This window comes from Parasteatoda tepidariorum, chromosome 12, assembly GCF_982258835.1.
Source record: "Parasteatoda tepidariorum strain Cologne lab strain chromosome 12, Ptep-v5.0, whole genome shotgun sequence".
In the NCBI taxonomy this organism is placed as follows: domain Eukaryota; kingdom Metazoa; phylum Arthropoda; class Arachnida; order Araneae; family Theridiidae; genus Parasteatoda; species Parasteatoda tepidariorum.
The window spans coordinates 44,737,459-44,752,836 of record NC_141766.1 but is presented as its reverse complement, the minus strand read 5'-3'; the positions used below and the strand labels follow the sequence as shown (position 1 = coordinate 44,752,836).

Sequence of the window (15,378 nt, the reverse complement as noted above, 5' to 3'; positions counted from 1 at the left end):
AAAAAACAGAAGTTGCTTTTATACATAGCTATAGTAAACAAATAGAACAAATTCAATAATCAAATTAAAATGTAAAGAACATTTTTATAGCAAAAAAAAACTTTTGCACAATATTCCTTCACCTATCCCCTCATTAAAAAAATCTAAGTATATCATCACCTTCCTTTTAGGCTCATACTCTCCTGTTGCAGTTACTGCAAAATTTTGCAGATTTCTATAATTCATCATTCTTAAAATTTTTTTACATGTGAATACAACTCCAGTATGAACATAATGAGCAAAATAATTTTGTTTTGTTTCAGTATTCATATATTGACCTTTTTTAAATAACTTATTGTTTTACAATACCTATGAAGACATTCAGAGCTGTTAACACTTTCTGGCTAGTAGCTTTAAAACTTAAATTTCATGCTGATATAACCGAATAAATTTTTCCTTCCACACAATCGAGCTTCTGAGAAATGAAAATTAAAAAATATGATTTTTTTCAATTGCGTTTGAAATTATTTGTTCACAAATTTGGAAATTATTTTACCAATTCTGGTCAAAGTTTAGTTCTTGTAATCCAAAATTATGTAAACATTTCTTTCTTTTATTCATTCTTTAAAATTCCATTTTTTTTCAATCATTACTTAAAAAAAAAAATTAGGAAAATAATAAATAATGTTAAAAAATTATATTTAGCATAAAATTATGTTTTAATTAAAGGGTCTTACAATTCTGTAGATTTTTTTTTCCTTAACTGATATTGTTCCATAGATATGGTGAAAAACTTTAAAAAAAAAAAAATACTATAAGCATATTTTCTAGATTGGAACTATGCCCTCTCTTATACTTTTAGGTTTAAAATTAAATTTGTCAAAAAGCAGGTAAATATGTTTATTCAGAGAAATTATACTGTGTCTGATTTCGCAAATTAAAATTTTGTCTTCAGTTAGTAATTAGCATATTAAAATGATCCCCTTGAACCATAAAGATTGCATGTTGTTCGTAATTCGATCATAAGTTCAAAATTTAAAAGGATGATCTGATTTTTATTTTGCACACTGTAACAAGTGATTTATTCCTACAAATTAATATGGATCTCTAGTTAATTCTTTTAAAATATAACAGTCATGATAGCAATTTGAAAAACAGAACCATATGCGATGTCCATTTTCTCAAATAGTTAATACAATTTTAAGCTATATTCATTTTCTTAAGCATGCATATTGAGCCATGTCTTCTCTTAAACATGCATTTTGAGCTGTGCACTGCACACAATGTAAGTTGTGCCCACTTTTTAAAATAGTAGTGTTCATTTTTCAAAATATGCATGGGAAGTTGCACCGATTTCCTTAAGCAGGCATTTCAAGATGTGTCTATTTTTTTAAACAAGCGTTTTGAGCTGTGTCCATTTTTTTAAGCAAACGTTTTGAGCTGTGTCCATTTTTTTAAATGAGCGTTTTGAGCTGTGTCTATTTTCTTTACACACTTTTTGATCTTAGATCATTTTTTCAAACATTCATTTTGAGCTATGTCTAAAATAAAAAACCTCACTGGCAAACTGTGAAATCAGTTCTATCAAAGGTGAAATAAACAACTACAGTTGAAGATCTATATAATGTTATTCTATAAACTGCTATTCTTCATAATCTACACTAGCTTTGTGGGTAAAAACAATTAGAATTGCATTGAAGAAATTTCTGTAACTGAGCAAGAAACAGTACATACAATAAACATGCACTGCTGCATAAGCATTTACAAGCTGCAAATTATTTGCTAAGAGGTACAAACCAGGAAACAAACCAAAATTGATACATCTTTTTTGCAAATAATTCTAAAGCTCTTGATAATTTTAGTTTCTTTTTTCTTTTTTTTTTTGTAAATAAGAAATATTTCAGAGCATGTTTTTGCGTTAGATTTATTTGTGCTGAGGCCGGCAGTGTCTCTCCAGGGCAGGAGGGTTTTTTGTTGTTAAGCCTAATTCCATGAAATAACCGAAATATCAATGCATTGTTTAATATTGTTCTGCAGAGTACTTAAATGACACATGCTTTATATATATTTCTATGGATATTTTATTTACTTAAGTTATTTCTTGTTTAAATATATATTTTACACATTTTATTTTCATTATGCACTTATTTAATAACATTTAACATTCCATATCTGAAAACTAAATATATGACTTAAAAGTTCTTTTTTTGTATGAAAAATTTTAAAACAGGGATCTACAAGATCTAACTATCCACTAAAAACTAAACCGAAAATCGAAAGTAGCGAAAAAAAACAACTTCCCCTGCTTACTGTAAACAAATTGGCCACATGCGAATTTAAAGAGCCATCCTAAAAACTACGTGAATGTACTCTCATCTTGAGTAAAAGGTCAAATCTACATGTATCTGAAACCATATGGACATACAATGCCATCTTTTGGAAGAAATTTTATTTTTTAAAACGTTCCGAAATGCTGGCACAAATGAGTGACGGCCGGAGGTGAACGAGAAAACACTCTGGCACGCGGGTGCGTCGGCCGGGAAGTGAATGTGTTTCTTGCTGGCACGTATATGTGACAATCAGAGCGAAAGGGTTAATGCATAAGAAAAAAATATATACATAACATAATATCTCACGTTTCAAGACTTGTAAAAGTAAAATTGAGTTGTTTTAGGCTAACTTTTAAGAATAAAAAAATTAAACTGAATAAAAATTAAGTAAACTAAACTCTGAAATATCTGAGATATATAATCAATTGCATGGGACAGAATATTCTAGTTTTTCTTCACATTCTCAATAGATGATGCGCTGCATCCTATTTTTAAAAAAAATATACAATGTTCATTCTTTCAAAAAAGATACTATAATCTGTTTGTAATGCTGCATTGGTTAAAATTAATGAGGAGTTGTCTTAAACTAACTTGTAAGAATAAAAATAGACAAAACAAAGTTAATTGAAATAATAAATATTTGTGATATGAATATAACTAATTAAATTGCACTCTGAAACATATGAAGTATGGAATCAAACACATGGAAAAAATCTTCAAAGTCAGGCAGTTACCACATTAAGCTACTACGACGAGGTAGGTGCGGTCTGTGCTACGAATGCTAAATTTTAATTTCACTTATTAACAAAATAAATTTAATACTTTTTTTTAATTGGAAACTTTTCCAAATGGTTGTTTACTGTTTACAAAATAATAAAAAAAGAGAAGAAAATAAAACTCTGTAACCTATTAAAATAGACTATACAAACTTTAAAATGATATACAATACTCAGTATTTTGTAAACATTGAAATTTTGAAGCTCAGGTGAACATTTTTATGGAATTGACCACAAACTTTTTATTCTGTCTAAAAAAAAATATTTTAGCTTGATAACAAATAACAGTACCCATATTTTATGACTGTTTAAAAACTCAGAAACCTTTTTTTAATTTGGAAACAATGAGATGCTCTTCATATTACACTCTTATGTTATGTAAATCTCTGTTACTTTGAGTCACTTCTCAAAAATTTATTAAAAGCAAGGAAGAATAAGGTTTTGAAAGGGAAATATAGGCATGAAAATGACAAAAATAGTTTTATAATCACCATGTTCTTAGTCTTCTTTATATATGCAATCAAAATTTGGTTCAGTCTAAATTTTTTCAGAGAATCATTAGAAATAAAAAGTTTATACAGAATTTTTTTTAAAAAACTTTATATGTATTAAAATATATTAAAACAAAAAGTAAACTGTAACAAAATATTTTAGAACTTCTATATACCTGAGAATGGGAAGTCTGGTATAAAGCATCTTGTTGGTAAGTATTTGCATTTTCAGGTGTCAAAGTAATATTCACATTTACAGAATCGTTTGTAATTGAGTTAGGCAAGTATTGAGGTTGATTTGGATGTGATGCATCAGTACTATAATAATAAGAGTTATAAGTGTGCCCATTCTGAAGTTCGGTAAAAGAATAATTGTTTGAATTTACACTGAGAGCATAATTCCCATTATCATTTGTTAAATTATATTCTGAATTGCCATTGTAATTATAATTATTACAATTGTTTTCAATAATTAGTCCATTTCCATATTGCTGCTCCAGTAGAGCTTTTTTCTTTTGCTCCTCTAGTTGGACACTGCGAGCAAATTGCTCTCGTCTTTCTTCTTTGGTCAAAACATGGGAGTTTGGTGGGTACTTATGATTATCCACAGGTGCAACTTCGGGAGTGGGTAAGAGGGCTCTTTCACGTCTTTCCTCCTTTGATGAAAACTGAGAGTTATTAGGTGAGTATTTGTGATTAGCCATAGTACCACTTTCATGGATTGGTATAATAACTCTTTCACGTCTTTCCTCTTTTGTAAAAGTTTGAGAACCAATGGGTGAGTATTTGAGATTTTCTACAGACAGTCCTTCAGGAGTAGGTAACAAAACTCTAAAACAGAAAAATACTATTTATGAAAAGGAAAATTATAAACAAATGAAATAAATTTGAGATTTGAATTAACATTTGAGAAAGAGTGTAACAGCATTTGAATTTCTAATTCTGCACCTGGACATAAAACAAAGCAGTAAAACTCTAATATAAATTTGAAAATTCATTTGGGTCCAAGTAATTTTAAAATAGTATAATAAGAGACTGCTTAATTTAAAACTGATAGATTTAAATACAAAACTAGATTTAAAAAAGACCAGATCTCTCTCTCTCTCTCTCTCACACACGCAAGCAAGCATGCACACACACACACAAATATATACAATGAAACCTCGGTTAAGCGAACACTCTTGGGACTGAAAAAAATTGTCCTTTTACGAAAATTGTCTGTTTACGTGAAGGATACCCTCATAACGAAGTTTATCACCTGAATTGTTTTTAGAATATTTTTAATGACATAGAAATAATTAAATAATCTACAATAACTATCCGAAAGGATATTTATTTAAACTTTAAAAAAAAAAACTCCCATACAAAAAGAATAAATGAAAAATTTTGATATAAATGCAGACGTGCCAACCTAGCAAAATTAACATTCAGGAGTTTCCCTAACAAGAATTCAGGAGATTTCAGGAGGGGTAAAAAAAGGTGCATGGTATGCAACATTTGGCACTTCTAAGGAATTTTAAGTAAAAAATTTATTAAATATAAGAATGCAAGAAATTTTACACACTAATAGAGCAATAATTGTTTAAAAATATTAAATGGAAATAAAATAATTAAACACAGATTTAGCAACACAAAACTATATTAGGTAGATACTCTTTAAATAAATACCATTTCCTTAATAAAACATTATTCAAAAACCCGAAACTGTAATAAAAATACACAAAAACTTTTAAAAAATAAACAAATTGAATAAGTATTTTATTTTAAAAAACCATTTCAATACTAATGTCTGTACAATAAAGAACCAATTATCCGGGATGCTCGGGACCATCGCTATCCCGGATGTCTTAATTTCCCGGTTTCCTGGATCGACAAAAAAGTGTCGTTAATCGATGTTTTATCAAACCCAAATTACAAGGAAAAAATGTAAACACATTTTAAAGTAAGAGAAAAAAGAAAAGCACTCCTAAATCTAAAAAGGAAAAAAATTGTAGAAAAATAAAATTTAAAAGAATACAAAAATTTGCAAGTTTAGACAAGAAAAACAAGTTTAAAAAATAATTACGATTCCTAAATCAACTAATAAACAAAACCAATGATTAAATAACGCAATATATTTCATGGGGGGGCGAAAATAAAAGGAAAACCTATTAATCTAAATAAAAACAACACTTGAAAATTATCGAACCGAAACGATAGTTAAACGGCACTAGCATAAATATTAAAACCTAGAACAAGGCAAGATCAACGGACTTAAAAAAAAAAAAAAAAAACTAATGAAAAAATTTGGTAATACAAATAATTTTATTGAGTGCAAAATTTATCATGAAAAAGAAAAAAAAAACGTAGTGGAATCAGAAAAACGAAACTGCAATCTGCTTCATAAAATAATTGTATGCTTAAATTAATAAACAATTCTCCTTTTTTTTTTTTTATATAAAAACGCGATTTTTAATTAAAGCAGGTGTGATTCCACAACAAGAAAAACTTGCGAATGATACTGCACTTCCAAAGAATCAGAATTTATTCAAAAGAAAAACATTTTATTTTTATTAATCGATGTCAAATAGATAAATATATTTTTCTCTTTCATCTTCTGTTCACTGATATGCATGTGCAATGCATTTTCCCCACCCCCTAGTAAATCAAACTAGCGAACGAAATCATCATGCCACTCCTTTGAGTTTAACGACCTAAAAGAGAATAAAGATCTAAAATCTTCAAGGTCGCGGAAGAAATGACGTTTCTCTGGGTAAACGGGGAAAAAATTCTTCCCTTCCTCACATTTTCCTCTACTCAACTTCAAGGATTAGTCCAGTTTCCGCTTTTTTTTTTCATATCGTTTTAGTTCAAAATGGCGGGAGAACCGAGCAAATTTTTTTTCCGGATTATCTGGATACCAGATAAATGGTTCTCTACTGTATGCATGAAAAAAAGAGTTGCAGACTTAGCTCTCCGCAATTAAGTCTTGCTAAAGTCATTGGTACATGATTTGTTGAAATTGATCCATACTTCCGTTTCGACTTAAGACATCCTTGAATTTTTTTTTTTTAAATATACGAAGACTAAACGAATAATTAATATCACGTTGCTAGTTTACGAGCTTGTTGCCAACCGTGGAAAAATACGCATTAAAAACTATAAAAACAGCAAGATACAATATCAATTCCAACTATCGAGAGTACGAGTTTCCCCACTCCTGAACGGACGTCACTCGATAACGACATGTGACGTCATTGCATTCAACTCCACACGAAAGAAGAGGAAGATTTCACCCGCCCCCAGTGTAAGGGGGCGGGTGAAATAGGAGTGTTTTTAGAGGTAACGTTGAAGAGGGGGGAAAATAAAGCATGTTCAGCTACGCTTCAGGCAGATGGTAGTTTGATAAGAGGGGATGGAATTCAAGCTGAAAGAAAAACTTACCTTCGCACTCGCGGAAAAATTAGGTAATTTTGAGTTTGGCCGTCGATCGCAGTAAAATTCGGGAGTTTTTCAAATCAATTCCGGAGGGCGGGAGAATAACTCAAAATTCGGGAGACTCCCGCAAAATGCGGGAGAGTTGGCACGTCTGTAAATGCATAATTCTAGATGTAGCTACAGGTAAATGATTACAATTTTCCTATTAACACAGATATTCAATTTAGTCACATGATAGGAGCTTTTAGTCCTCAGATGGTTCTAATTATTAGGTTTACAACCCCTAATACCTACCCATCACTTGATAGGAAATGTAGGTAATACTTCCTTGAAAGTAAACTTCTCGTGATTCACACAAAACAAAAGAAATTAATGCTTACCTGTAAGGTATGAGGACCTATGGAGTTGATATATTCACAATTAATCATCTATCAAGTGTCTGAATAAATGTTTTATTTATATGAACACCTCAAAGATCATATTTCTGTTCTTTTATTTTTTACCCCAGATGTGTTAAATACAGTCTTCTGGGGGTTTCGCGTTCGGCTGACCACCTAACCGGAACATCTGCTCCTGCACCCCAAAGGTCAAGAAAACTGAGATGGGCACAGTAGGTCTTGGCCCTCTATGGGCTGTCGCGCCACTGAGTTAAAGCAAAAAATTAATATGCTTTAAAAATAGTGAAAAGTTGCTTTTTTTCTTGCAATTTAAAAGAGAAATTTTTTCTTTAAATTTAGAAAAAATAGAATCAGGTTTGAAGAGATAGAAACTAACGTTTCAAGGCAAAGATGACTGTCCACCTATGGGAGTGTCCGCTTTGGGGAGAATTTACATAATGGTTTATTCATAGAAGATTCCCGAGAAGTTAAAATTGTGCCATAGTATTAAGAGGCATCCATTTCGCAGAAGTGTCCATATCAGGAGGTTTCACTGTATATCAGGGTTCAAACAAAATTTCAGATAAAAAGAATTCCCTAACTTTTCCGGGTATATAAGATATATTTTAATTAAAATCCATACCATATTTTATCTATATCAGGCTATTTTTCATCAGAAAACTTATTTGTTTTATATGATTTTCTGAACAAAAACATATAATAGAATGAGAATGGAAAAGTTTCACTAAAAGGTGGAATTTTATAAAATAATTATTAGAATTATTTAAATAGAATCTCAATAACTGATTACTGTTATTGACAATTCTAAGACTGGTTATTTTCTAGATGAAATACAGGAATTTTCCATGTTTTTTGCAAAAAATTATAACTTTCCCTGCTTTTTAGAGATAAAATAAAATCTTCTGACAAATTCCAGGTCTTCCTGACCCATAAGTGCCCTGATATATATATACATATGCATCTATAAAATTCAAATGTTTAATGTCAAATATTATAAGATATAAATAGCATTAAATTATGTACTGATATACACTGAGCGGCCAAATTATGACCAACCCTTCAGTACGCTGTTGGGTCATCTTTTGCGCGTATTACTGCCTTAATTCGTCTGGGCATGGATTCTATGAGATGTTGGTGGGTGGTAGAAGGTATGCCAGACCATGCTCGCTGAACTGCACTTGCCAATTCCTGCAAATTTGATGGTACTGGATCCATCTGTCTGAGTGATTGAGATCTGGGATTGAGACCTTGGATTGAGATCTGGGGATTGTGCCAGCCAACGAAGCAAGTTAAATTCTCCGTCATGCTCTTCGAACCATCTGAGGACAATGCCAGCTTTATGACAAGGAGCGTTGTCCTGCTGGAAGTATCCATCCTCGCCAGAGTACACCATTGACATAAACGGATGCACTTGATCTGCGATGATACTTAAATACCCTTGGGCATTTAGGCGTTGTGGTACAGGAATTAAAGGACCCATACAATACCAAGAGAAAATTCCCCATGTCATAACGTTGCCACCACCAGCTTGAAGTGTCGTGGCAAAGCAGTTGGGGTCCATGCTTTCGTGCTGTTTTTCATTTGAAATCGTGATCCATCGGACCACATGATCCTCTTCCAGTCATCTACTGTCCAATGTTTGTACTCCTTAGCCAATTGGAGACGTCTGTGCTTATTTAAAGCAGACAGTAGAGGCTTACGAACAGGTCGTCTGCTTCCATACCCTATACGGCGCTATGTGCGCCGAACAGTCCGTTCATAGTTGCTCCTTGATTAAGATCACTTGCAATTTGTCACACTGTTGCTCTCCTGTTGAGCTGCACAACCCTGGCCAGCCTTCTCTCTGATCGAGCATTCAGTACCCTGTGACGACCACAAGTCTGACGTTGAGACCCGGTTTTTTGCTTGATTTTCCATTCTTTGTACACATTAACAACTGCTGTTCTAGCACTTCACAAGTGCAGCCGTTCTGCTGATACTCGTTCCGACACATCTCGTACCCACAATCATTCAGTTAAATCACTTTTCTTTCCCATATCTGAGCAAGCAACACAGTATAACTGATGACTCACTAGTCCAGCATTCCCGTGTTATAGTTATCTGCCCTCTAGCGGCAGCGCTGTGACGCAATAACTCACTTGCATAAAACTCTTGAAGAGGTCATAATAATTTGGCCACTCAGTGTATACAGTAGAACCGTGATCGAATGTTTTCTTGGGACCATTCATTGTGAATGATAGATACAGAAAAATGACGATTTGTGGTCAACATAAAATATCAAATAATGACTTGAAATATTATTAATAGTAATAAAGTTACAATAAGGATAAAAATTTTATTTGAAAAATTATGTACTTACTGCAAAAGTATTTACAATGTAAAAGAAAAATGAATAAACACATTTATTTAAAACATGTAGAAATTTTAGTTTAAACACTATCTTTCTTCTCCAGGGAGTGTTGCCAGGTTTTTCAACAAAACGTGAAGAACCGTCAGTGGGTTAAAGTTTTGCCAGTTTCTTTAAGTTTAATCTGCTAATACAGATTATGATAAACAGTAATTACAGAAGAAGAATTTTATCATGATACTGCAAGAATCGCCCTTGGTATTGCAAGATCACAATAAGAAAAGCTATATTTAGTACAGTAACAAAGGTTATTAACAAATATTTTAAGCATAAGTGTACTTACTTCCTATTGTGATCTTCACAATGAATGGAATTATTTCTGCTTCGACTATTCCAAGAATCTAAAATGGCGAAATTTAGTTTAGAAAAAAAGATTACCAAATTAAAACTTAAATTAAGTAAAATGTATATTGAACTGGTATTTTTATACTGAAAAATAATCTCTTACATAAAATTAAAATTTAATTAATTAGAATTGGTTTTAAAATGTAACTAGAAGCCCTAATTTTGACTGCTTATTTTTGCCAACCATAGAAAAAGAACAATAAAATTTTATCAGTGTCAATTTACATAATTTTTGATTTAAGGAATATGATACCACACTGGTAGCAATTTTTTTCTATGATTAAATAAGGCAACTGACTCTTAAGGAAACAGATTCAATAATATGAGAATATTTCCTTTCTATCAAAGCAGCATGAGAGTTCGAGACTTTGAAAAATAGTAAGATCAAGAAAAGACTTTTTCTCAAGCTTCTGATGGCAGTAAACTGTTTTAAAGGGTGTAAAATTATGTGTTGTATAAATGGGTATTCAAGACTTTTTCTAATTCACAATGGAAATGTCAATCATTACAATTGTCTGTCTTTTATAGACATTACACTAATTCTCTTACTTCAAATTGTTTACAATGTAGTCATTTATGCTGCAGTTTAATTAAAGAGAAGGGTGTCTTAACATATAAAACAAAAAGGAGACAGATTTATTTGTGAAGTAATAAAAGATAGGCTAACACAGCAAATAAAAGTCAGTTCAAAGCATTTTGATTTATGTCACTTTTAGTTTTTTGTGGATTATCTGCCTCACCATCTAACTCTGTAGATAAGTGTTTTACTATTATTTATTTATTGTACAGCGATAGTTTGAAGTTAGAGCAAAAAACTATTGAAATATTTGGAAAATACAAAAGAAATATTCAACAGCTTAATTAACACTTTGTTTACCTTCACCAGTGATGAATGAACTCGTCATTACGCTAGCTATCATTATTACAATTATGTTAGTGTGGTATAGAACACTGCAAAGTTGCATTTCATTTCCTAAAGTATAAATAAAATTTATTGGAGCTTATTTTGAACTTTCATATTCCTTCTATAATCAATTGCAAAATAGCCGGTGACATGACATAGTTTCTGTGTAAAATTGCCGATCAACAAAGCGTTAGTTAGAAGTGGTTACAATGGTTAAAGATTGTAGAAAACTTTTAGTTTTCCACCCAATAAATACAACATAAATGAGAGCTTCAATCTTAAGATTGGAGGACAAATTGAAGTCAATAAAATAGTAAAAAGATAAAAGGAATCTTTTCAATACTACTAATGAAATTGAACTTAATGTAATAAGTCTTGTTTCATCTAAAAATTTAACAGAATCATACAAGGATATTACCTCTGTTCCTTTCTGTAGAATGATTCCATCTAGAGTAATGCTTGCAAAATGATTCACCTGAGTCCTGGCACGACCAGCACATTCTTCTTTGCCTTCTACTATTATTATGTGAATGACCTTTAAAATGAGATTTAGGCTGTTCACGTCTAGGTATTCTGAAATCCTCCTGAAAGTTTCAAATACATTTATCAGACGAAAAAGCATTTTTATGTACAGATTTTTTTCCTTCAGGTTACAATTACTGCTTCAGTGAAAGGATTAAATTAAGTTAAAGATCATGTTAAGAAAAAGAGTTTACACTAAACTTTTTGTTAGTCTAGTAACATTTCCCTTGATATGATGCTAAATATGAATTTATAAATACTCATTATAATCACAGACATGCCAACCTGAGAAAATGAAAAAAGAGGAGGCTCCCGTAAGGAAGAGAAAAATGGTCACGCAACAGTTAAACATGCAAAATAAGACACAAAAGTTATAAAAACAACACTTTTGTCTTATGGGAGACTTTATTTAGTACATAATTAATAATTCAAATAGTTATTCATATTGTTAAAATTACATATCAAAATTAAACAACTGTCAATATTAATGTCTATATGTTAAATAGTAACAAGAAGGAAATTCATTTAATCAACCATAAATTGATTCAAGCTAGTGATCATTTATTTAAAAATAAATAAATGGGCTAAACTATCTGTTATTGTTAAAAAAATGTAATAAATAAATGTTTTGGAAACTAAATCAATACCTTTCTTTAAATGAAAAATTAGAATCTTCATTTTTAATTAAAAATATTACAAATCAAAGATCAAAATTTTTAAGGAATTATAAAATAAAAACTAGTAAATAAAATTTTAATTATTATTATGATTGACAGTAGCTGTTTTAGCTCTTTTTAAAAATTCATCATCAAACTGCTGCTGATAACAGGGTTCTGAAATTCTAGATTTCACAGTGAGTAAGTTCTCCAAGTTTTTTACTGACATTGAAGATCTAAACTGTGTGTGAGCTTTGGTTACTAAACTGAAAATGCGCTCACACTCAGCATTGCTATGGAGAATTGCCAAAATTGATAGCATAAATTTATACAACACAGCATATTTATTTTTAAATACAACAGATAATTTTGCCCATTTAGAATCCATCCGCTCTTCAGACTGGACACAATCAATAGATTCTAGTTGCAGAGAGCTAAATTGGGACTGCAAACTGTCCAACACTGAATCTTTATCCCCCCCTAAGACTTGCAACAATTGAGGAAATCTATTAATAAAAAATCTAATGCTGGAAAAAGATGTAGTTTCTACATTGTCTAGATTTGCAACTTCTGCATTAATAACGACCTCATCATTATAAGGAAATTTTTGTCGCATGTAGTCACAAACCTTAACAAAATATTTCCTAACATCGCAATAAAAAGAATCTTTGTCTTTTCCTTTCTAAGTCTCAACAATCTGACTCGAAACATGAGCAGATATGTTGCCTTTATGCATAATTGAAAAATCCACTGAACAAAACGTGTAGAGGGCATAATTCAATCTTTTTTTAGAAGGAATGATTCCCGGAAATTCTTCCGAATAAGCTTGGTTGAAAGAAGTTAAGTATTTCTTATTAACTTTTTTTGCCGCCATAATATATAAGGCAGAAAAATCAACGCTCGCGGATAAAAACAAACTCCGATTCGAAGTTGATGATATTGACTTCTCTTCACTTCACAGTACAACGAAAGAGATCCGAAAATAATTTCTCAGCGCATACAGCGAACGCTTTGCTTCCAAAAGCAACCAATCGCAAAGCAGTATTCACAAAGAGAAGCCTGACTCAACAGTTATTCAGCAGACGCAGAAAGGAAAGGCGAAATAGCGCTCTTGATTGGCCAAGACATACGATGAACGTCACCACTTAGGCCACGCCCAGCTATGAACTGCGTCAGAACTGGGCATGGCCTGAGTGGTGACGCAGTTGAGACGGACATGGATGAAAATTTCGTTCCCTGCGTTAAAATAAGTGAAAAAACCGGAGATTTTCGAGAAAATCCCGGAGGAGGAAATAACTTGCAAAAACCCGGAGTCTCCGGCCAAAAGCCGGAGGGTTGGCACGTCTGTAATCAAAAATTATTCTATATTTACTTAACTTAAGAAAATAAATTTTAAAATAAATTCATTTCACATCAAAAACTAAGTTAAGAAATGTAATATTTAAAATTAGTTGAGACACATATTTGTACAATTTATATTAAATAATTTTATAATACAATATTATAAAAAAAAACTTTAAAACCAAATTATGGTAGAATGTCCCATTTCCAAAGAGTATATGGGTATTTCCAAATACAACATCATTTTTGGTAGGAAAATTTAAAAAAAAGAAAAAAAACATTGGAGGACATGTCTTCCAACTTTTTTTACATGCAGAACTACAGATAAAAGTATGTTTTTTTTTTTTTTTTTTTTTTTAACTTAGCCACTTGATAAGAGCTTGTGGTAAACGAAAAAAGGTTTGGAAAAGATTGAGGCACATAGTACTTTTAAAATAATTTTTAAGCGGGGATAGCCTGGTTGGTAGGATGTTGGACTCATGTTCATGAGAACGGGAGTTCAAATCAAGACGGCCGAAGAAACCCTGTATATTAAATATTGACTGGTGCAGATTAAATCTGTCAAAGTCATAAAGTCCTCCAAGTTCCCATAACAAATCAATACCCTTGGGAGAACTAAATTGGAGATTGATCATTCCCAGGTTCAGGTCAAAACTGCAATACGTGGATGAATGAATGGGTCTGCCCTATAGAACACGCAGTGACTTGTGCGCAGGTGAATTCGTATTCTTGGTCATAGATGGCGCCACTGAAAAAAAACACACCCACTGCCTTAAAATTTGCTTGGTTCTCCATGCGGGCTTGTTGGCTTGGCATGTTTCAATAGAAACAACACAAGATATATTTTTGAAAAAAGAAAATATTTTATGTAAATTAAAAAGGGCTTTTTTTTTGGTTTCATTTAACATAAAGCATATTTGGTTTTAACCATATTTCATTATTAAAAGTTGAAAAGAGATTTAACATGCTTCATTTTAAGTCTTTTATTTTTCCATTATGAATAACTTATAAAAATAATCACTATAAAGTAATCATGTTTTTTCACTCAATAAAACTAAGATCTAAATAATACAGATATAAGTATTGGCCATCATAGAGATCCTAGCAAGCAATTTAAAAAAATTAAATAGCTATTCATTTACAATTCCTCATATAACACAGTGATGCAAAAATTATGTTATTTCTGGAAATGTCCACTAATATGATTGAGAGATGGATTTAAATATTAAAATCACTTAACACAATTAAATATTGAGGCTGGAAAGAAATATAAAAGTGTGACAGACTTTATCTGTATGTAAAAAGAAAATATGTAATCAATTTTTAAAAAAGTAAAATACCTTTAGTTCCTTCCAAGATGAAAGCAGTTTATTAGCAAAGACTGATATTTCACTACTACTCTTTGGATTAACTTCCTCAGGAAGATCTCTACTTTCTTCATCAGAGCGACAAGCATTTTCCGAATTACCATTCATAAGACTATTTTCCTCATTTTCTGAAGTAATAGGGGTATCACTATCAGATGTATCACAGGATTTTTTAAACTTTTTATCACAGTTAAATGACTGTTCCGTTACCTCGGAAGGCAATAATTTACAATGCACTGATGCCCATCGTTCAACAATGCTATAGACTTTGCTTTCTAATAGCATTGTTTTATTTGGCACAGGAAGTGAAGACAAAACCTGTAATATCTGAAGTGAAAAAAATAACTTATACAAAAACAATGAAAGATGCACATAAAAAATTAAGAAATGAAAATGATAATAGTTTAATGGTGCATATACTCTAGAATATAAATAATGGAAGATA

The 15,378-nt window shown here is 31.4% G+C and overlaps 1 protein-coding gene across 3 annotated transcripts in view; it reads right to left on the bottom strand.

The window, feature by feature from the left end:
• The window catches only part of LOC107450578 (histone-lysine N-methyltransferase SETD2), a 55,947-nt gene that overhangs the window by 19,274 nt on the left and 21,295 nt on the right, over positions 1-15,378 (bottom strand). For all 3 annotated transcript variants that reach the window (XM_071188291.2, XM_016066402.4, XM_016066405.4), the window contains 4 exons: positions 14,907-15,260; positions 11,466-11,631; positions 10,082-10,139; positions 3,753-4,407 (listed from right to left, as the gene is read on the bottom strand). In XM_071188291.2, coding sequence (XP_071044392.1) covers positions 3,753-4,407; positions 10,082-10,139; positions 11,466-11,631; positions 14,907-15,260 — 1,233 coding nt within the window. The remainder of the gene's footprint in view (positions 1-3,752; positions 4,408-10,081; positions 10,140-11,465; positions 11,632-14,906; positions 15,261-15,378) is intronic.